The sequence below is a fragment of the Brassica rapa genome, chromosome A07 (genome assembly GCF_000309985.2).
Source record: "Brassica rapa cultivar Chiifu-401-42 chromosome A07, CAAS_Brap_v3.01, whole genome shotgun sequence".
In the NCBI taxonomy this organism is placed as follows: domain Eukaryota; kingdom Viridiplantae; phylum Streptophyta; class Magnoliopsida; order Brassicales; family Brassicaceae; genus Brassica; species Brassica rapa.
This window is the reverse complement of record NC_024801.2, coordinates 23,703,050-23,724,860: the sequence shown is the minus strand read 5'-3', so window position 1 is coordinate 23,724,860 and position 21,811 is coordinate 23,703,050. Positions and strand designations below refer to the sequence as shown.

General features: G+C 36.5%; 4 protein-coding genes and 2 non-coding genes across 18 annotated transcripts; 3 read left to right on the top strand and 3 right to left on the bottom strand.

Moving 5' to 3' along the window:
• Positions 1–3,891: 3,891 nt before the first annotated feature.
• Positions 3,892–6,684, bottom strand: LOC103831200 (ultraviolet-B receptor UVR8). 11 transcript variants are annotated; one of them, XM_009107076.3, is made up of 7 exons: positions 6,414–6,623; positions 6,141–6,268; positions 5,737–6,051; positions 5,326–5,675; positions 4,847–5,248; positions 4,418–4,781; positions 3,892–4,343 (listed from the first exon to the last, which is right to left on the bottom strand). In XM_009107076.3, the coding sequence occupies exons 3-7, from the start codon at positions 5,983–5,985 to the stop codon at positions 4,095–4,097; spliced, it is 1,614 nt and encodes a 537-aa protein (XP_009105324.1). In that variant the 5' UTR covers positions 5,986–6,051; positions 6,141–6,268; positions 6,414–6,623; the 3' UTR covers positions 3,892–4,094. The 11 variants fall into 11 exon arrangements, with proteins under 11 accessions (XP_009105324.1, XP_009105323.1, XP_009105325.1 ...); XM_009107075.3 differs by having other exon boundaries at positions 5,737–6,026; XM_009107077.3 differs by having other exon boundaries at positions 5,737–5,991.
• Positions 6,685–8,984: 2,300 nt separating this feature from the next.
• Positions 8,985–9,822, top strand: LOC103831199 (photosystem II core complex proteins psbY, chloroplastic). The gene has a single exon (XM_009107073.3). It carries the CDS (start codon positions 9,090–9,092, stop codon positions 9,675–9,677), a length of 588 nt encoding a protein of 195 aa, XP_009105321.1. The 5' UTR covers positions 8,985–9,089; the 3' UTR covers positions 9,678–9,822.
• Positions 9,823–14,253: 4,431 nt separating this feature from the next.
• Positions 14,254–16,352, bottom strand: LOC103831198 (very-long-chain 3-oxoacyl-CoA reductase 1). The gene is made up of 3 exons (XM_009107072.3): positions 15,548–16,352; positions 15,375–15,444; positions 14,254–14,680 (listed from the first exon to the last, which is right to left on the bottom strand). Exons 1-3 carry the CDS (start codon positions 16,177–16,179, stop codon positions 14,426–14,428), a joined length of 957 nt encoding a protein of 318 aa, XP_009105320.1. The 5' UTR covers positions 16,180–16,352; the 3' UTR covers positions 14,254–14,425.
• An 819-nt stretch (positions 16,353–17,171) lies between these two features.
• TRNAG-GCC lies at positions 17,172–17,242 on the top strand. The gene has a single exon. It is a non-coding gene; the product is annotated as a tRNA-Gly (tRNA).
• A 204-nt stretch (positions 17,243–17,446) lies between these two features.
• On the bottom strand, positions 17,447–18,903 carry LOC103831197. 3 transcript variants are annotated; one of them, XR_004449575.1, is made up of 7 exons: positions 18,586–18,903; positions 18,373–18,491; positions 18,101–18,289; positions 17,948–17,999; positions 17,732–17,861; positions 17,543–17,692; positions 17,447–17,487 (listed from the first exon to the last, which is right to left on the bottom strand). XR_004449575.1 is itself a non-coding variant. In XM_018652725.2 (6 exons), exons 1-5 carry the CDS (start codon positions 18,865–18,867, stop codon positions 17,742–17,744), a joined length of 762 nt encoding a protein of 253 aa, XP_018508241.1. In that variant the 5' UTR covers positions 18,868–18,903; the 3' UTR covers positions 17,489–17,692; positions 17,732–17,741. The 3 variants fall into 3 exon arrangements, 2 of the variants coding, with proteins under 2 accessions (XP_018508241.1, XP_009105319.1); XM_018652725.2 differs by lacking the exon at positions 17,447–17,487 and having other exon boundaries at positions 17,489–17,692; XM_009107071.2 differs by lacking the exon at positions 17,447–17,487 and having other exon boundaries at positions 17,489–17,861; positions 18,586–18,901.
• A 91-nt stretch (positions 18,904–18,994) lies between these two features.
• TRNAG-GCC lies at positions 18,995–19,065 on the top strand. Its single transcript has one exon. It is a non-coding gene; the product is annotated as a tRNA-Gly (tRNA).
• The last annotated feature ends 2,746 nt before the right edge of the window (positions 19,066–21,811 follow it).

Here is a 21,811-nt window from a genome sequence, read left to right as displayed (position 1 = left end):
AAATTTTCCATACAAGTTTTTTAGATAAGATATCATTAAAACACTAAAGTAAATCATTTATTTGTGTCTCATATCTGTAAATAAATTATGATATTTATATATAATATTAATTAATGGTAAACCACTAGTTATTAATTTCTATAAATAAAATTATTTAATAATTTTGATAATTATTAGACACACTAAACAATAACTAAAAAAATTTAAAGCATAAAAATATAATTAATACAATATATTATATAAATTTTGAAAAATATCCATTCAAGTGTTAAAAATAAATATATTATATATAAAAATTAATAAATATTTAATAATTTGAATTATTTTTAATTTTGTATAGTTTATAGATTTTTTGTGGTTTATATTTTAGTATGATACTTAAAATTAACTTTATTTAAAATTGTTAATACATTTTTATTTTTAAATAGCAGTAACAATATTTTTAATTTTTTTATTGAAAATTTCTAAATATTTTATTGGTAGTTTTTTATTATTTTAAAATAATGCATTGATAATTTTTTGAAAAAAAAACTACGTTAAAACCAAAAACCAAAAGCTGAAATTCAAAACTCCACAAAAGAGAAATTTTCTACGATAGTTTTTTTTTAATTTATTTTTCTTACCAAAATAAGTTTTATTAAAAGGTAAACATACATTTATATTACATGGTTAACTAATCTAGAATTATGGTTTAGAGTTAAGAGATGGTGTTTTGAGGATGAAGTTTCAAATTTTAAAAAATAAAAAATAAATATTAAAATTTTCAAAATAAAAAATACTGTTTTGGTCATTTTTCTTTTGAAGATTATTTTGGTGACAAAAAAAAATTAAAAAGTGATATTTAAGAGAATTGTCCAAATCAAAAACCTGAAAATAAAAATCTTAAAGTCTAAAACCAAAATTTAAAAACTAAAAACTAAAACCAAAAACTAATTCAAACAATCATTTTTTTTTGTTTAATTTTCGGTACCAAAGTCGTTTTTCCGTATCTGAACTTTTCAATGAGATAATATGTTTTTTTTTTGAAAAAAAGGCTGATGAGATAATATGTTTCAAACCAACTTCAGTAGAACAACAAATTTGCAGAAATTGGTTGATTAAAAGATTAAATAAATGTACTAGAAAGTGTAATAAAATTAAAAGATCAACGACAAAGATATAAGAGATTTGAGATATCACAACTTTAAAGATATAAAGTAGCTTCCCATTATATTAAACGAGAGACCTAGGATTTTTACAATGATATCTTGATAAAAGTGGGATCATTAGAATCGATATAATGCGATTCGAACATTTTTTTTTATCTGTATACGATGACTGGTAATGTTCAAAATGATGGAATGATTGTGTGTTTCATTAACTTTTACTAGTCACACTAGTAAAATCACGTCTTTTTATTCACACATTTTGCGATTTCACGAAATTAATTGAATATATATGAAACCTGTATAATGCAGATTCTAAACAAATAAAAATATATCAAATATTAAATTTTTCTTTTCAGTTTTTCATCAGAATTTTTATTATTTTTAAATTGCAATTCTGCTCTTTTTAACTAGTGACATTTATTAAGTTTCACATGTTAAATCGTGTAGTTATTATCTAGATTGCTTTGTAGCCCTTCTCATTGCCAAAAATCTAAAGTTTTTTTTGCTAACTTCAAAAATCTATAGCTACATGAAAAGATAAAACATATTAAGATAGATTTTCATGTCGCTAAAGAAACCTGGAGGGCCACGTGTTCTCTAAGCTAAAACATGTATGCTTCATTGCGAAAGGAACCATGGCTGGTGGTTAAATTGAGGACAAAAACTCAATACGATGAATTTACCAGGATTCAAATCCTGGCCACTGAAAAAGTAATATTTTAGCATCTACAGAGATATGAGATAGACACCTAGTAACACATGATTATTCTGGATCACTTCTGTAGAATCAGTATATTCTTGTATAAAAATTAATCATTCAAAAAAAGAAAAAGAAAGAAATAAAGGAATGATCAGAAATGTATTTATTAGTATTAAAAGTTTAAACATAGTTACTTGTTTGTTATACTATGGACCATATAGACTATGGTTAATTCATATTCTCCCTTGTATAAGAACAATTCTGTTAATTTCTACCGAAATCCAGACATTATTCTGTTTATTTATCGCCAGGATACACGAAGAGTCAAGAAAATACAATTGCCTAAAGTAAAGAACTTTACGACATCTTGATACGATAACTTAATATACGTCTAGGGTCCTTATAAACTATTGCAATAGATTAGCCGTTTTAAGGAGTCTAGAATTCGAAATTGATTAACTATTTATTTGATAAATTCTAATTTGGCATAAGTTTAGCTTTATTGTCAACTGCGGACGATTAGTATATTCGTCAACGGTCTACATACATACGCGGAACGCGATGGCTTGGACAAACGGCGGAACGGGTAAAACAAATATTGAAATACAAGAAAATGCATTCTAATCATTGAGAAACACAAATGATTAGACCCAATATTCTTATACCGAATAATATAATGTTAAAAACATTGCTCTTATATCAGTCGTAGTAACTAACTATATATAAAGAGGCAAACAATAAACATATAGTATGGACATATTCATGAATAGATGAGATCCCTGAAGAAATGGTGGCACGAAAGAGGGAGTCACATGGCAGCCATGTGCTGATAATGATGATATCTCATCTCATTTCGCTATTGACATTTCGTACCAGGAATTTTTATATAATAATGAATTTTCCGCCCCCACCCCCTTCTAGATATTGTAATTTTTAGACAAAATAGTAGATGTGTTGTCAAAAGATATACTAATAAACTTGTAAAAGCATCTATTTGTGTTTATATGAATGTTTGACTTGTTAAACTGTGGTTGCTTAGTTTGTTCGATTATTAAAAATCCAAGTATTTAATTTGATGAGTTCTTATCAGTATTTGTTTGTCTACTAGTATTTGATAATCATAACGGGTGTGATTAAGGTGTCCCGACGACCAATTAAACTATACTAGTAGTAATATAGTGCACATTTTATTTGGGAATAATTTTCATAATCCTTACTAATTTTAGTAACCTACACATCTCACGGGATTGGCCAATTAATATGTTGGTGTCTTTCAATGAGAGTTTATAACGGCAATCAATAATACCAAGGGTCGAAAGCTGTATATATGATCCATGTTTCTTTTTTTTTTGAAGAAAAAATATATCTTTGTCTTCTATTATGATCCATGTTTCAGTATGTTCTTTCAGTTTTAATGCTAGTAAATTTTTTTTTGCTAACTTTAATGCTAGTAAATTTTTAAGTTAAACCCCAAAAAATTACTAGCACTTTTTAATGCTAGTAAGCATTTTTTTAATAGTAGTTAAAAAAAGTTATAGTCAACCTCCAAATGATCGAATCATGTGTGATTCAGTATGAAATGAATACAAAATTATAGTCATTCATTCTAATGATTAATCTCGGTAATGGTCAATTAAGCTATGACACTAATTAGCAATTACCTAGATAATTACGGTGACTATTATCTTAAAACGGGTAACTTTTTTTTTTAACTTTAGAACGAGTTGGCATAATTATATACTAGTAAGTAGGATGACTATTGCATCTTGAAACCAATCTATATACAATCAGAAACATAAAATAAGAACTATGTTTCTTGTATCTGAAAAAAAACTTTTGAAACATGTCTATATGTTCTGACTATTGGTATATAGATTTCTTGCAGTTACAACTCACAAATGTTTCTAGATACAAGTATCAAACTCTTGCTCCACCCTCCCCCCTATAGTTTACAGGTCCTTGCTCTTGAGACGTAACTAGTCATCAACGGCAATTTACAAAAGAAAAAAACGAAACACGCCAAAATGTAAAATTGCAACGCAGAATATCTAAAGAAACATTTATTTGTTTCCTTGATTCGTCGGTTAAACTAACAAAAGTAACATAAACCATCTAACAATTCTTACATGTCATCATTACCTTCATGTTACTAAATTACTATGTACAACCACTTCATTAAAACATTAGTAGCAAAGATCAATGGTGATGCAAACCTAAACTAAGAAGATGGGGTTTCTTTTACATCTTTAAGAAAGATCAATACCGACAACTTTAGCCGGTTCAGCTCTTTCCGTCAAGTTATCACCAAGCTCCACCCCAAGCTGTCCTCTATCCCCTGTCCCAAACGCATAGACCGTTCCTGACTCTGTCATTGCAAATGTATGACCACCCCATGATATAGAGTTTGTCAAACTCACATGAACCACACGCTCTTTTATCTCCTTCAACGACGAAACCAGATTTGGTGTCAGTGTATTGTCATCCTCATCCCCCTGCTGAAAACCCCCAAATGAAAATAAAGACACCATTGTCTCAAACACCGAAAACAAAAACACACAGAGAGACTCACCTGACCAAGATTGGCGAACTCTCCACTACCAAATGAGTAAACCTGACCATCATCAGACACAACAAAGGTTGTGTAATCTCCTGTGGCGACGTGGACTGCTTTAACATTTTTTAATCCCTCAACCACCTTGGGAGCCAACTCAGACTCTCCGGTTCCGTGACCCAAGCAGCCAAACCGTCCCCAACCCCACGTGCAGACTCTCCCATCTCTCCCCACCGCCGCAGCATGCCATGTCCCTGCTGAGATCATAACCGGTTCCATCTTCAAAACACTGAACTCCTCTATCAACCGAGGCTGTTTCTCACTGGCTTGTGTACCATGCCCAAGCTTCCCACCCAAACCGCATCCAACAGAGTAAACCGACCTACACACAAGCAAAGAAAAGTAAGCACATGCTAACCGGGTTAAGACCATAGAGTGTGGACTCACATGCCGGTAGGTTGACATGCCAGAGCAAGAAGATAGCAAAAACCAGCAGCAATTTGCACAACCGGAATGTTCTCCAAGGGCCCCAACAAAGGATGAGGCAACACACAGTTACGGTCACTTCCATGACCAAGTCTCTCATCTTTTCCCCATGATAATGTATAGACTCTCCCTTCTCTAGACAAAACCGCTGTGAAATGATATCCAATAGCAGCTTGAACCACGAAGATCTCCGTCAGGGACTTGACTCTTTGTGGAGTTGTGATGAGCTTAGTTTCTTGGTCTTCTAATCCAGGCTGGCTAAAACAATCTTTCCCAAAGGCATAAACTTCACCAGCGTCGCTTATTAACATTGTTCTATCAGCGCCAATAGCTGCCTGAATAATCCTGATCCCGGAGAGTGATCTGCAAACTCAATGCACACTTCAACATTAATTAATGCTAAAAAATCTGAATAAATCAGAGAAGTGAGTGAGTATAACCTGATTGGTCTAGGCTGCCAAGTGTCTTCAGTAGTTCCTTGTCCGAGTTGTCCTGAAGTGTTGGATCCGAAAGAGTAAACAACTCCTTTTGATGTCACTGCAATGCTGTGACCAGGACCAGCGAGTGCTTGTGATTTCTCACGTCTGCAACCTAATTCACCAGCTAGCAAGAACCTCAGAACCAGCTTCCAGGAGCCTCCGCACTTCCTTTTGATCTCTTGGCGGTCTTCCTCTCCCATGTGTTCGAATATCGACTTCTTTAGGCAAATGTCGAGAGCTGCGACCTCTGAGATGGAGAGTTGAAGGTCCGGAGAGAAGTTTGCAGGCTTCCTAAAGAAGGAACACGTCGCCTGAGGAAAAAAACAAAATCAGCAACCATACACAAAGACATGGAAACAAGAAAGAGCTTGCCTCGAGTTTGGCAAGGTCACGAGGAGACAAGTCACAAGTTGTGAGGAGGTGAAGGACAATGGAAGGACAAGAAGCCAAGAAGAACTCTCCGGGAGCAGAGTTGTTGCCAAGGCAGTGTCGTTTCAGAGACAGAAAGGAAGGCAATGGCAACTCCATAGCCGCGAGGGGATTCTCAGGGATGATGCTACAGAGTTGTAGCGTAGTAGAAGGGCTAACAATACTATTTGATGTTGTAGTAGTAGTATCCATTGGGCACTGCTCTCAACCAAATGTTAATATAATAAAACTCACTGAAAATCAGCAAAAACCATATGACTAGTGCATTGTTCAGTCCTGTGATCTATATAGTTAGTTTCATTGGTAAAGATAGAATCTTTGGTGAGAAACAAAAAAAAAGGAGCTACCTTTGATTGATGCTAAGTAGGGATAGAACACCGATCGTGATATAGAGTAGCGAGAGAAATGATGTTGATGCTTAAGCCAAATAAGATCACAGATGATCAAACATCAATAACTGTAGAGATCTTCACAACTGATTAAACAAAACCCAGATCAGAATGGTTAGTTGCATATTTCAACCGATCAGTCGATAAAATAACATAATCATAAGATTTTGTGTGTTACTGTGAGATCGTGATCGTCGATCGGTGGATATAGAAAGATCATTAAAATTTTACCAGAGTTTGTTTGGGACGGACCAACAAAGTTGAGATTGTGAATCAAAGGGACTTGAATCTCCGTGAATAGAGATTGTTCATTTCGTTTTGGATGGAAAGGAAGAGAAGATTTGAGGAAAGCTTATTACACACAACACAAATCCCCCTCTTCTAAAACGTTTTCCACAAACAAAAGCGATTAGGTGTCAGCCTCCACAGATAGACAATATAAAATATTCATAAGTCCACTTGTCTACAAAAGCCCAAGTCCATTCTTCTTTTTTTGCCACATTCATTCACCTTGGTGGTGTTGAGAAAGCATCCCTTCTTCTTTTCTATGTGTAATCGTCACTACGGAAGACAAACCTTTTAACGATCAAGGCGGATGAATGCATATTTATTTACATAATTATTGTTATTATAGATGATGGACATTTGATCCAATTGAATAGTAAACTCGAAACACACTATGTAATTATGATCAATAGTTTCACGAACAATGATTATATGCTTTATTTTAGACTGTAACTCACATATTCACCATCCTTCCATAGGGAGTTACTTTTTATTGGTTGTTCTATTCCGGTTTTGTTACCCAGACCACCTCAAGTTTGAGTAATAGAATGGCTTTTTGACGTAAAAAAAAAAAATAATAAAAAAAACTCGCATATTCACGATCAACAGTTTTATCTGCACCACATCTATGATATAAATCTTTCTACAGTACTCTAGATTATGACAAAATGGTTCTATTTTACTATAGAACCTGCGATTAATCCAGCATCCATAAATCAGTAGAAGCTGCATTTCTATGAATCGAAACTTTTATTTAATAGAAATTTACTACACATAACACCGCTAGCCAAAAAAAAATTCGTACACAGAAAGAAAAATTTGTAAAAAATGAACAAATCTTTGCACTGTAATAGAAATTACGATGATTTCATTTCCAAAGAAACAAAACTGCACTGTATAGTATAAATTACGATAATTTGATTTCCAAGTTAGAACAAATATGTGCACTATATCGTTGGAAATGATCCTTGGGAAAATTGTAATAACGACCGAAGATCATTTAACTTTTATGTGCTTTAGGTGAAAAGATAAATGAATAAACGATGTCTAAATGAATCACAAAGTATATTTTCAAGTGCATGGATGGGTAGCGTTTGCTAGAGACTACACAGGGGCATGGCCGACACTGAGTACACTCTAGTTGATGGTGCCGGGCTACTTGCACGTTCTTTTGCACCAAACTGACTAAGAGCATCCGCATCAGCGGATTAAAAGGAGTTCATGAGCTGAGGTTTATAGGCCTAGAAAAAAATATATTATAATAATCAAGCAGCTCTATGCCACGTGAACTCGTTTCGCCACACTCCTTCCGCATGAACCCGGATCATTACTGTTTAACGGGTTCCACGCCACGTGACGGCCTGCTATTGATCAGTTTATTTTTTTATTTAAAAAAAAAATCAAACGAAAAATAAAAATAAAAATAATAAAAAAGTCAAATTGTGAACTCCAGCCGGGAGTTCATTAATGCGCTTGCTCTAAGATGCTTCTTGATGTTTCCAAGGCTAGAGAGACATGGTGTGGAGGTAAAAGTTGGAGACACGCTAGGGATAAGATAACATTACTTTAAGTTCTTACGTTATGGGATTTGGTATCTTAGCTAGGCTGTTGTTTTCCTGAGACTTTTTATTTAATAAGGTAGACTAATATCACTATGTGCTGAAATCCAGTTTTCGTCTTCAGTAATTCTTCCCTTCCACCTTGATAAATTTTCTGTCTTTCTTCTTCTTTGGTAAGCAAGCATATGAATTTTGATATATGAAAATGACCGAGTTTAATAATATATCAAATAGTAAAAGATGATCCAAAGCATAGCAAGCAAAATGATGGAAGGCTTCTAACTATTGACATTCAGAAGGATTTTTAGTATCTGATATTTTCATACAATTTTACGAGATGATAAATTTTAATATTTATTGTACTTTATAAAATTACAATTATTCGAACTTTTCCGATCATATCAGAACATAACAAATGGACTGCAATCAAAGCAATATTTTGTCCACACTAAGACTAGCATCAAATAAACCAAGCAGAACAATTTGCATTTACAGTCAACCAACAAATAATAAACTAACAAAGATATGTCGACCAAAAAAAGTTAATATATTTTTGCTAGTTTTTTAAATTTCACAATTTTGAAAATGTTGAACAGTAAGCTCTACTTATCTTTACATAAGAACAATACCATTGTCTATAAATCTGTATTTATTGCAAAACCCAAATATCTGTGAAGAATTAATTATTTCAAAGTTATAATTAATTATTTATCTCTTGAAATAATGTCAAAAAAATATCGAGAGTACTGAAAATAAAGAATAAAAGACTTTATAGTTTTGCAACAAAAATAGTAAAAATATTAAAATGTGAATTAAAAATTTAAACCAAGACAAACAGGAGGGAAGTGATAAGAAAAAGGAGAGTGGGACATATAAATATGTGGCTCAAACCTCAGCAAAATCTCCAACTCTCTCCTCATTGGTTAAGACAAGTATCCAGAAGCCTTTCATTTCCACTCATCCTCCTTCCCTCCTTCTCAGCTTGTCATATACACACAAAAAAATCATCTCACAGACTCAAGTCTCTCCCTCTCTCGCATCTTCAAGCTCTCTCCGATCATCAATGGCGGCGACTATGGCGACATCAACCAAATGCATGTCCCTGAACACATCTCCTCCTAAACCCCTAAACCAAACCAAACCCATCTCCTCCTCAAAACACTTCATCACCCTCCCAACTCCACCAAAACCCACAGCCTCCCTCGCCGTCACAAGCACCGCCCTCGCCGGAGCCGTCTTCTCCGCCCTCAGCTACTCCGAGCCCGCTCTCGCCGCTCACCAAATCTCCCAGCTCGCCGCCGCCGCCGTGTCCGAAGGCAGCGACAACCGCGGCCTAGCTCTTCTCCTCCCGATCGTCCCGGCCATCGGGTGGGTCCTCTTCAACATCCTCCAGCCAGCTCTCAACCAGATCAACAAGATGCGCGCGAGCAAAGGAGTCGTCGTGGGTCTCGGCGGCATCGGTGGTGGTCTCGCTGCGTCGGGGCTCTTGACGCCGCCGCCGGAGGCAGTAGCGGCGGCGGAAGCGGCGGAGAGAGCTGGAGATAACAGGGGACAGTTGTTGCTGTTCGTGGTTGCACCGGCGCTGCTTTGGGTTCTTTACAATATATTGCAGCCGGCTTTGAACCAGCTCAACAAAATGAGGTCTCAGTGAAAACTCTTTATAATAAATAAATATTAATCATCGTTCGTTGGGGTTTAAACGTATGATTAATCCTTTGTTTTATGTTAAGTTTTGGACAATTATCATTGTTATATATCTCGCTTACTATATACTCAATTTAACCCTTGAAATGGTTCATCAACATAACCTATCGTAAATAAATCTTTATATACATAATTTACATCAAAACATGAAGTTAGTTCTAATGACTATTGTCTAAACATTTTTGCATGCTTTACTGTCTTTTTCTCTTTGTGCTACATCTTTAAGATTATAGCAGCATCAAGTTACAAATATTTTCTTGACCAAAGGCTTTTCTAACATTGTCATTTTGTGAGGATAAAATGAATTACTTGCTCTGATTCCACATGAGCAGTATTACTTTTCCATTGTGCTCTATTCCTAGTCTGGAGTAGAAATGTTGTTTGTTGCTATGGAGAAAGTGATTTTTTTCTTTGCTCATTGTAAAACGAAAAGATCTAAGGTTCTCCTACAAAATTTGTTAAGTTCCATTGGCTGCTCTGGTAATTTAGATGGTCTTTCTCCCAAGTAGGAAGAACAGTAAGTCTATGTTTCAAATCTAGAAAAAGTTAACTCATGGTCCAGGATCGTTGGGAGCCTTCCATGAAGTTATGGACTTATTCATATGTGCCTTCCCGGAATTGATCAGAGCTCCTCCATATGCGGGAGTGAAGTGTTGGTGGGGAAGTTGAAATTCTCCCACGTGCTGTATGAGTATCTGAACACGAAATTTCCCGTAAAGGTACATATGAATAAGCTCATGAAAGGCACATATATAAGTTCCTAACTTCCTGGAAGAGTCTAGGTGACCCTGCACCTGAATTTCACCTTTTTTTAGAATTGAAACTCACGATTTTACTGTTCTTTCCATTTGGGAGAAATACCATATATCTAAATGGCCGGAGCGGTCCATGGGACATGACCAATTTTATAGGAGTACCTTTAGTCTTTCAATTAACAATGAGTAGAGAATTTCTGTCTTTCTTCATGACTGCAAACAACGTTTTCTTCTACTTAAGACAACGGATAGAGCACAACGGAATAGCAATACTGCACGTGTGGAATCAGAACAAGTTTGAATACAGATGTTCGTATAACGTAACTTCTCTGGAATTAGTACAAGAATGTGTTAATGCTGCAATCTACAAATTACAATGCAAAAATGTTTGTGTTCGTTCTGCAAGAACGTTTGCCCACCTGATTTTGAAATTAAATATGAACATGAATATCACATCGTTCGTTGGGATTCAAATATGATAAGCCTTTGTTATGGACAATTTTCCTTGTTATATATCTCGCTTACAATATACTCGATTTGAAACTGGTCAGTCTCTCTCCTCCCTCAATTTCTCTCACGAACAGCAGTCTCTCTCTCTTACGGTGCTTTGATTTTCCCCCGGCGTGTGGTGGCGCGTCCGCGCGCGTGCCGGCGCCGGAGGTCCTCTGTTTCTCGTTTTATCATTCTCGTTTTGCTGCCGCTCCGTCTCTCTCGTTCCCCTTCGATATGCACAAAGTTCTGGGTTAGGGTTTGGTCTCGGAGGGCGCTCCGCTGCAGAGGAGATGCAACTCCGACGGCTTATCTGCTTTCTCTGGATCCTTGGTGAGGAGGCTGAACGGTGGTTGGTTGTTGCAGTCGGCTCTTGGGTTCAGGACATAGATCTTTTTCTCCTCAGATCTAGTCCGGTTTCTCTCTGTTCGAGAGGAGAAGAGACGGTTTGATTCTTCCTGCTCGTCGGTGGTTCTCCGCCTCTGGTCTAGGATGTCATTCGGCTCGGGTTGGTGTTTCTTGGTTCTCGTCGGTGTCGTCGAGCGCTGGTCTCTCCTTTCCTTAGTCTAAGTGTGCGCCGGTGGATCTCATTATCACGGTGGCGAGTCTTGTAGCTCGAGTTCGCAGGTGGGTTGGTCCTCGAGCTCTGTTCCGGCTCGTGTAGGTCTTGTGCTAGGTTCAAAGGGCGGTTGTCTGTGCCTCCTGAGTGGCCTCTTGCAAAGCCGCTTCACTTCAGATCTTCTCTACTCGATCCCTGGTTTGTTTGTCCTCTGAAGGCGACGGTCTTCGGTGAGGATTAGGCCCTGGTTCTTCATACTGTCTTTGCTGTCGCAGGAGACGGATTCTAGCAGCACGGGTTTTAGTTCGTCGGTTCTCGACGACTTCAGGCGTTGTAGCGATTCACGTCGACGCTTGGTCCTCGTTCACATCCCAGCATCACTTAGGTTTTCTTGAGCTTAGTGGTGGTGTGCGTGACAAATTCTGTGCAGGTTCGGGGCTTCAAGGCAAGGAGTACGGAGGTTACGACCGTTTTGGCTCGAGCAGATTGGTTTCTAGTCTGTTCTGTGTCTAATAAATGCTCTGTTTGGTTGCGGCTGGAGTGCTTGGCCCTTGCCGCTGCTGCTTGTTCTTGTGGGCGGAAGCTAAGAAAGTTCTCCACGAGCTGGTTTTGGGTGAGTCAATATCTTAAAGAGCGGATCATCGGGGAGGGCCAAAATTACCGGGTTCCGGCTCTCGGGTTAACTGTGACTCTTCCTTTTGTGGCAAGTGGATGGTGCTGACTTAGTCAAGCTTCGAGGCGATGGCTTTGGTTTGTCGTGTCTGCCCCGGTTTAGACTAGATAGAGTTTCTGTTTAGGATTTTATTTTCATTTTTCTGCTATTAGTTTCTTTGTATTTCTGTCAAAAATTTAAAAACTTGGTAATAATATCTTTACATTTTTACCAAAAAAAAAAAAAAAAAAAAAAAAAATATACTCGATTTAACTCTTCATCTTTTCTACCGCCATCATTTGTCCGTATACTGTATGTTTTTTTTTTTTTGGTTTCAAAATCATCAACATAACCTATCCAAAAATACAATGTTTATATAACTAATCTACATCAAAACCTGAAGTTAGTTCTAGTGACTATTGTCTAAAGATGAAAAATGTCACACTGTATGGGTACATTTTTGCATGTTTTTTTTCTTCTGGTTTACCTGCCATGTTCTGTTTGTGCGACATATGAGATTATAGAAGCATAAGTTGTCATTAATTTATTGACAAAAGGCTTTCTATCATTAAGTCATTTGTGAGGATAAAATGAACTGCTTGCTCTTATTCCACACGTGCGGTATTGATATTTCGTTGTGCTCTATTTATAGCCTTAAGTAGTAGAATATGTTGTTTGTAGTTATAGAGAAAGACGGAATTTGCTCTCTGCTCATTGTTAAATGAACACCGAAGGTGCTCCTATAAAATTTGTCTAGTCCCATGGGCCTCTCCTGTAATTAGATATGTTTTCTCCCCAAGTAAAAAGAACAGAAAAACCGTGAGTTCAGATTCTTAGAAAGTGAACTCCACGTGCAGGATAGTCTTAGACTCTTCTAAAAGCTAATAACTTATTTCTATGTGTCTTCTCGGATCCGAATCTGAGCTCCATCTGCGGGAGTAAAGTATTGGTCGAGAAGTTGAAACTCTCCCACAAATAATCATCTGATTCACTGTTGTTTGAGTATATGAACATGAAATTTCCTGTATCTAGGAGTTCTGCCACCATTGCCAGAGATTTATCGTTTTCCCTTAACAATCCCATTGAGAAGATGATGGTGTTAACTGATTGATCTAAGAGAATGAGGCAAACATTATATATTTTTAGTGAGACAAGACTAAACCTCTTCACGGTTCAAACAGAACACTAAAAATTATAAAGCTAGCCTGATTAATTGTGTAACACCATTATCTTCTCAACGGGATTTGGTATGGTGGCAAAGCTCCTATATACATGAAATTTCTTGTTAAGATACTCAAACAACACCGAATCAGACTACTGTTTGTGGAAGAGTTTCATCTTCTCTACTGATATGTTAGTCCCCCAGATGAAGCTCTAATTTTATTGGGAAGGCGAATAAGTTCCTAACTTTCTGGAAGAGTTCATACGACCCTACATCTGGAGTTCACTGTTCTTTCCACTTGGGAGAAAGACCGCCTAAATTACCAGAATAGCTCATGGGATCAGACAAATATAATAGAAGCACATCTGGTCTTCATTTAACAATGATTAGAGAATAAATCCCGTCTTGTCTTTCTCCATAACTGCACACATCTCTTCTAAACAACGCTTAAGCTTTGCCTAAAGACTTGAGATTAATAAGTGTCTAGGATGCCTATCATCCTGCCAGAGACTAACCAGTGGCTAGTTGTTGAGTTTTTAACCTTTTGCTGATTAATTTGTAGATGGACCATCTTACCTGCCGTTGGCCACCTAATGTCTTGTGTTTGGTTGTCAACTACTAATGAATTGATGTGTGTAACAAACTAAATTTGTGCAACACAAATAGGCAATAGCCACATGGGTTGGTTTCTTTAAATCGGTGTCATCCGTTTACTCAGAAATAACCTGTAAACGTTACAAAACATCTCGTTTTTTGGGTTTACATTTCGTTACTCACCGATGTAACCAATGACACACTGACAAACTATTGCTGAGGCGTATTGGTTGGCTTAGGAGTGTGATGATAGATATACATCATAGCTTAGTTTTTTTTTTCCCGACATTTAGTTTTATTTAAATAAATAAAGAGCAGGAGAGGACATGAATGATTAGTGGACGTTCTGGTTTTTAATTTTCAAAATAAGGAAACAACCTTGGAAACATCGGAAACTAAAGCGTACAAGTCTTGCAAAAGTCTAAACAGAAACTTGCAAGAAACCAAGTGCTGCAGAAGAAAATCATGCACCCTCGAAAAGTTTTCATTCCTTTTTCCTCGAGTCTTTAAGCATACCTTTCTTCCTGATCTGGAGGCACCTCTTAATGTTAAAGGATTCAAAGACGCTCTCGGGCAATGAAGAGACAACATAACCCATGAGGGCGTGAGGCCAGTAAGGTGTGCAGCGTGCTTCATACCCTACAAAACGCAGTGCTGCCTTTGCGTATCCCTCTGGAGATGCCACTAAGAACGATGCTCTTCTTATTGATGTCATCTTTGTCGCAACATACAAGGGTACCTATGAACACAACCACCCTATTTTTAGCCATATAGTCAAGAAATAAGAAAAGGTTATAGAGCAGTGTGAGCCATTAAGTTGTTTTGGTACTATTCAACTCCACACTCTGCTACAGAGAAGGAAAAGGCCACAAACTATTACAAACTCGTACATAATCTTTGGCGTAAGGATTCTGCATCCGTAAATGGTTAATCACTTAATGGTCACGGTTCAGATTTCCTAATTCTCTCTAGCTTTGACATTATGTCACATAAACGGCCTCAGCAAATATACAAGTATTCAGGAGCAAAGAGACATGTGATGCTAATAGTACCAATACCTCATCAGCAAAAAAAATCAGATAGCTTCAAACTAAAATAATCTTATTTTCTTATTTTTTAAGCTATTCCCAGCATGAACACTAAGGAGACCATGAAAAATAATCATTGAACCAAAAACTTCAACCTTTTAAATTAAATAGAACCATTAAAAACAAATATCCCAGCTCCTAGTGATTCAAGAAACAACTAGCATGTCTTCTAGGGGGTTCAATAAAAACATTATATTGTCTTGATTGTCAGACAAAACTTATGAGTTATGTCACTACTATTTAGTTATCCGACCTTAACCTATGATCCCACTGAAGGTACCATTGTTTTTTCTAACAAAAAGACGCATTTCAAAGCAATACCAGATCAGTACACAAAAGGCTCACCTGGCATTGAACATCAATCCCACTCTTCTTGTACTCAACATGAAGACACCTCGTGAACTGATCCACGTACCTGAAACAAACATGCAAACCAAAAGAACGTCACTACTTAAAAACAACTCAACCCATCAAGTACCAAACAAACAACACTCTTTGATTATTCTAGAACTCCTTACGTTTTAGCACCGGCATAAACAGAGTAGAAAGGATACGAAGGGATAAGCGCAGCAGCACCAGAACCCATATTAACAATAGCCCCTCGCTTCCTCTTCAGCATATTCCCCAACACAGCCTGAGTCACCTTCGTCGTCCCCTCAACATTGATCTTAAGCAAGTTCCCAAGCAGCTCCTCATCCACCTCGTGAAAGTACTTCGCGTAAGGATACGACATCCCCGCGTTATTAATCAGAATCCCAACCTCCAGCCCCTCGATCGTCTCCTTGATCCTCCTCACTCCATCGTCGATATCACCGGAGAAGTCCATCACCACGGTCTTGATCTCCACGTTGGAGTGTTTGGATCTGATGGACTCGGAGACGTCTCTGAGCTTGTCGGGGTTGCGGGCGACGAGGACGAGGTTGAGTCCCTTGCGGGCGAGCTGAAAGGCGAAGGCTTTGCCGATGCCGTCGGTGGGGCCGGTGATGATGGCCCAGGAGCCGTAGCGGCGGAGGTTCTTGGCGGGGCGGAGGAAGTAGATGTAGAGGGAGTTGATGAGGGAGAGGGTGAACTTGAGGATGGAGATGGACCCGAGGGCGAAGAGGAGGAGGAGCCATGAGGGCTGGGATTTGAAGTAAGTGCAGATCTCCATTGAGACTGGGTTTTGGAGATGGAGATGGAGATGGAGAGAGAGAGAGAGATTTAAAGAAGGGAGAGAATTGAAGAAGAGGGAAGGTGGATGGAAGTAGATGAGCAGAAAACCACCAGACTTAACTACTCTCTCTCTATTCTGTTCTGTTCTGTCTAAGTTTTTTATTTTAGTTTGGTGTCGTCTTCCTTAACATTTTGTCATGTGAATTTATGAAACTTGGCACCTCCGATGTTGACATAGGTATCTAACATTTTTTGTATTTTTCACAAATGTTTATACATATGTTAAGATTACGGTTTGGCAAAATTAGCCGAAACCAAACTGCAATGATGTTTACAAATATCCGAACGAGCCATGTTTCTTTATACCCAAAAAAATCAAAAACTAAATTAGAACTAACAAAATTACAGTTTATATACTTCAAAATATTAGTTATATTTAGTTTTAAATTAAAATTATTTAAAATTAATTTTCTAAAATGAATTACAGTAAAAGTCTAATTATTCTACTATTTTTTATAAACTATTTTAGATTAGGGACTCTGGTTTACCTGATATTTTATTTAAAATTTTTGATCATCCGTACGTTATCCAAAAAAGTCTAAATTATCTAATTTTTTAATCTAAAATAATTAAAATTAACTGTCACATTCTTATCTAATTTTTCCGGATATAAGTTGATTGATTTTCAATTTTACTACCTGAACCGAATTGTAAAATCATAAACATTGTACTTTCACATAAAACCAAAAAAAAATCATATAGATCCTCATTGTACTTTCACATACATTTTTTTATGTGAATCCAAATCATTCGTTCTAATTAATTCCTTCTTAGTATTGGGTTGTAGATGAAAAATTCCTTTATATTGAATATCAGAAACTTCCTTTTCTTACCAATGAGTAGATCATGATAGTTGAAGACTTGAAGTAAAAGAAGTTTCTGATATATACTTCCTATATTTCATTTTGATACTAAATCTTGAACATCAAAGCACCAGTGGTCTAGTGGTAGAATAGTACCCTGCCACGGTACAGACCCGGGTTCGATTCCCGGCTGGTGCAGTTCTGAGCTATGAAGAAAAGGCTTAGCGTTGGTTGGGTCCTTCGCATATTCTGATTATGATGAGTAGCCACCGTCCTGAGCTCAATTTTTTTCCCTTCCGATTTTCTCACTTCATGAAAAAATTCAGTTTAAATTGACTACTATAGTGAATCTACATATTTCTTTCATTTTTATAGGGTGACCATTCTCGTGTGATTTTTTTTGCATGTTCTTGTATTTCAGTTTTCTTGTGATTCACATTCAAGTTGAGTGAAATATAGGATTTATATTGAACAATATGTTTACTTACATATCAAAATGATAAATTCAAGCTGAGATAACAACTTGCAAAGTTGCAATTCAAACACAAGGATCAAATGGTAAAACAGCATATGCGGTATGTTCTGGATTATGCTAGTCATGGGATATGTTTGATTTGGTGTCTTTTTGCTCTTTTAGAGACTAAAGAGAAACTCTATGTAATTAAAGAACACAACTGTTCTTCGCTTGAGCTAAATTTCATTTTGTAGTGTCATCCACATCACTAATAGTCTTCGCAACTGTCTTGAGCCATCTTGCAAGATTGATCAAGAACGGTGTGTACACAAAATAGCAAGTTGTTGTCCAAGTGATCAATCCCTTCACCATAAAACAAAAAGAAACACTCTTTAAAAAAAAATATTGTTGTTGCTTCAGTTGGATGCATGTATAAAAAGCTATTTTACCTGACCAAAGATCTCTATGTTTGCTTCTGGATAGTACCACAGATGAAAGAATCTGTTAAAAGTCATGTTACGTCAATCTTTTAAGACTTCTTTTTATATAGAAAACAAAGAGATGGCCTAAAGGACTGAATCGCCACGGTTTTATTTACTTACTGCATAATGGGGATTTCAGCTAAGGGACAGGCGATACCGAGGAGACAGGCGATGGTGAAGCCAAGCCAGGTTCTATCTAGAGAGAACCATAGAAACTCTGCTAAGGCAAATAGAATGTAAGCTTCTATGTTGTCTGAAACTCCAGCTTTGTACATTTCAGCACTTAGCTCTAAGAACAACACCAGTGCTCTGTTTCATTCACCAACCCGTACACAAAGTAGTCAACTTCTACTGTCCATTTGACTAGAAGTCGTTAAAAACACAACACTTACAAAAGTGAAACTACGGTTTTGTCCAGGTTGCCACGTGGAGGCTTTGTAGAGGTTTTATCATCCAATAGAAGTTGCAGCAAACCTACTGTGCAGTAAAATAAGCCAAGCAAGAACGGTACCTGAAGAAGAAAGAACACATTATACGTGATTACAATATTAGAATGTTTGTGAAATGATTTCAAAGACTTGATGGTTTCTTGAGAAACAAGTTACCCAGATGTTAGTGTGAAGAGGACCGATTTGGAAAGCTCCGTTTTTGTAAACCACGAGATCGACACGTGAGTGGAGACCATCGAGAAGAGGACCCAAGACGAAGCCTGAACCAAAGAGCGAGAGACTTGTTGGGACGATCCAAGATTTTCCCGTACCGGTTTTGCTCTGCCTCTGCTGATTCAGGCAGATGATTTTTCGAACAGGTGACCGGTTTGGCCCATTTGGTTTTGATAGTCTGATGAGAGTAGTTGAAGGAGAAGAAGATATCGCTAAGACGAACATCTTTCAGTTTCGTCCATAAGAAAATCATAATTCAATTATTTTACCAATTTATAAATGACTGGATGAGAGGTTTCTGATGATATTTAATCAGTATATTGAGGATTAACACTAGAAAATGTACATCAAAGCACCAGTGGTCTAGTGGTAGAATAGTACCCTGCCACTGTACAGACCCGGGTTCGATTCCCGGCTGGTGCAGATCTGAGCTGTGAAGATAAAGGCTTGGCGTTGGTTGGGTCCTTCGCATTTATTCTGATTATCAGATGACATTGCCACCATTCTGAGCTCAATATTTTTTTGCGTTCCGTTTTTCTCACTCTTCATGAAAAGTTCAGTTCAAATGTCAACTACTATAATGAATCTACATAAAACAATATGAAAGAAATATATACATGTGATATGACCCCTGTTCGAAACTACGCTAGGCGCTAGTCGGGCGGTAACTTCGGGCCTAGCGAGTTACCGAAAAATCGGGGATTAAGCGGGATATACGCGGGGCCTAGTTTTTAATATTTTTTTATTTTATTTAATAATTAAAATTAAATATATAACTTAAATAACATTATAATGTGATAATTTATATACACTCAAATTTATATCAATAACTAACTTTAATAAAATCAATTTTTTAAAAAATATATGTATATAAACAGGTCTAGACAATAAATAAGGAATTAATTAGAGATTAGTTTTTGTACTTTTATTATAAGTATATGCGCGTAAAACGTCAAAGAGTTGATGTCTCCAAGTGGTCAAGACCACTTCTATCACGCGTGGGCAACCTGAGTTCGATACCCCATCTGTGCAAAATATTTGTTTTCGCATTATAATGTTAAGGCACAAGAGTCCCACATCGGTTACACAAAAAAAAGGAAGAGAAATACGACTCTATATATATGTCTTCTACATGAGATGTGTTTGTTAAGATATCGGGCTTCAGTAAAGCCCAAAGATATTACTATTAAATAAAATTTTGGGCCGATTAGTTAGTTTGACGAGCCGACTAATCGCTTTATTGGGCCGATTAGTCTGTTTTTGGGCCGACTAACTGGTGTCCGATTTTATTAACCGATTTGGTCAAAATCGCAGCAGTAGTGATCCGAGTAGCGACTAGGCGGACGCCTAAGCGGCTAGGCGCCCGCGTTTTTGAACAGGGGATATGACACACATAGAGGTATGGTTCTTATTGAGCCGGTTTTGCAGCATAAGGCTTAAGCTTTAAAAGGATCTAATGCATTAACTGGAGAATCTACTTGATGAACTTAGGTGTGAGCATTCTCGTGTGATCTTCGTTTGCATGTTCTAGTATTTTCAGCTCTCTTGTGATTCACATTCATACTCATCACATTCTAATTTTGCGTAGTACAGTAGTCCGAGAACCCAAATTAGTAATGCCTAATACATTATTATTTTTGTCATTGATACAACACACAAATTAATCGGTTTACTTTGTAGACTTGTTACTTATACTAAAAATCTTTTTATTTGAGAATTTAAATTGTTTTTTTTGTTTATGTTTTTCTAAATAAAATAATTAATCCTGATTTCTGATTTTTAAGTGGAAGCAAATGAATATTAATATGGTGACATGTTGCACGTAAAAAATGGAACTCTTGCAAGATTAGTTAAATTTTCTACCAGGTTGGTCTATCAGTTGAGCTGTTGCTACAATCAGCGTTGCAAAGAAACAAGAAAATGCTGTAAACTTATAGCAGTAAGTCCATTCTGTTAATTTATGTGTGATTTCATGGAAAGCAAAAAGGCGATCCAAGTGCCTTTGTGCATAAAAATCTGAATTACTTTAGGAAAACATCAGAAAATGGGTTGTATGAAAATGTCTTTTAAATTTGATCCAATACTCAAAGAACCATAACTAAAGTCACTTAAGCTAGCTTCATTCTTTTTCTCGTGTTACAAGAGCAACTATGAAACCAATAAAGAGTCACTACAACTGAATCTTGACTTATGAATCAATGGATCCATACATTCGGTTTTCAGATTCTTGTCCCAAGATTTGAAGACTAGCCATAGTTGCTATAGAAATAGCAAATAGTTATATATTCTCTGTGTATACATTGTAACTAAACCGAACTATCTTTGATTTTTAGGGACAAATAAAATGGCCGAGAACATTCAAATCTAGTTTAAAGTCTTTAATCTATATGTCTTGAAGACTAGCCTTGGAACTTAGCAAATAATAAGACTAGCCTTAGCTGCTAGAAACTAGAGTTCTAAAACGTGTTTTACGCAGTCGATTTCAACTCAATATGGTCTGATTTATTGCCTTCTGAAACACTAGTTTTCTCAAAAAATTATTGCTGTCAAATTTCTTTGTATTACTTTGGTAAACCATTGAGAATGATGAAAATATCTCATTACCCTTTTTTTTTTTTTTGAACACATCTCATTACCTTCTAGAGCAAACTTTTTTTTTTGTCTCTTCTTTACTTTGTGTAACTAATCAAGTATTTTTTTTTGCCTTTGGCTCTTGTGACGTGTGAATTCCCATCTTGGATCTCATGCGAAATTATGGACTGATGTTTGATCTTTCTCGGATTGAAATCAGTAATTTCCTCTATTTAGAGGATGTTAATCACTAGTTTTTTAAGTGATAGCAATAAGATATGTAATTTTTTCCCCTTTCACAAATCAAAATTCGCCTAAAAAAAACAAATCGAAATTCATTAACCGGAAATAGACTTTTGTGGTTTATCCACTAATCCAAACAAACCAAGACAAACCGGTAAAAAGATGTAACTGTTATAAGTTTTAGGTGTGTGTTTTAGAAATTTAGAGATAAGAAAGTGTATAAAGTAATACTATACTACACATAGAAATGAACATAATGAAATTGAGTCATATACTAATATACCCCCTTTTAGCTAATTTCTCAAATATTCGATGGCCTGAGATGCAATTATTTATAAATATTATCTGATTAATA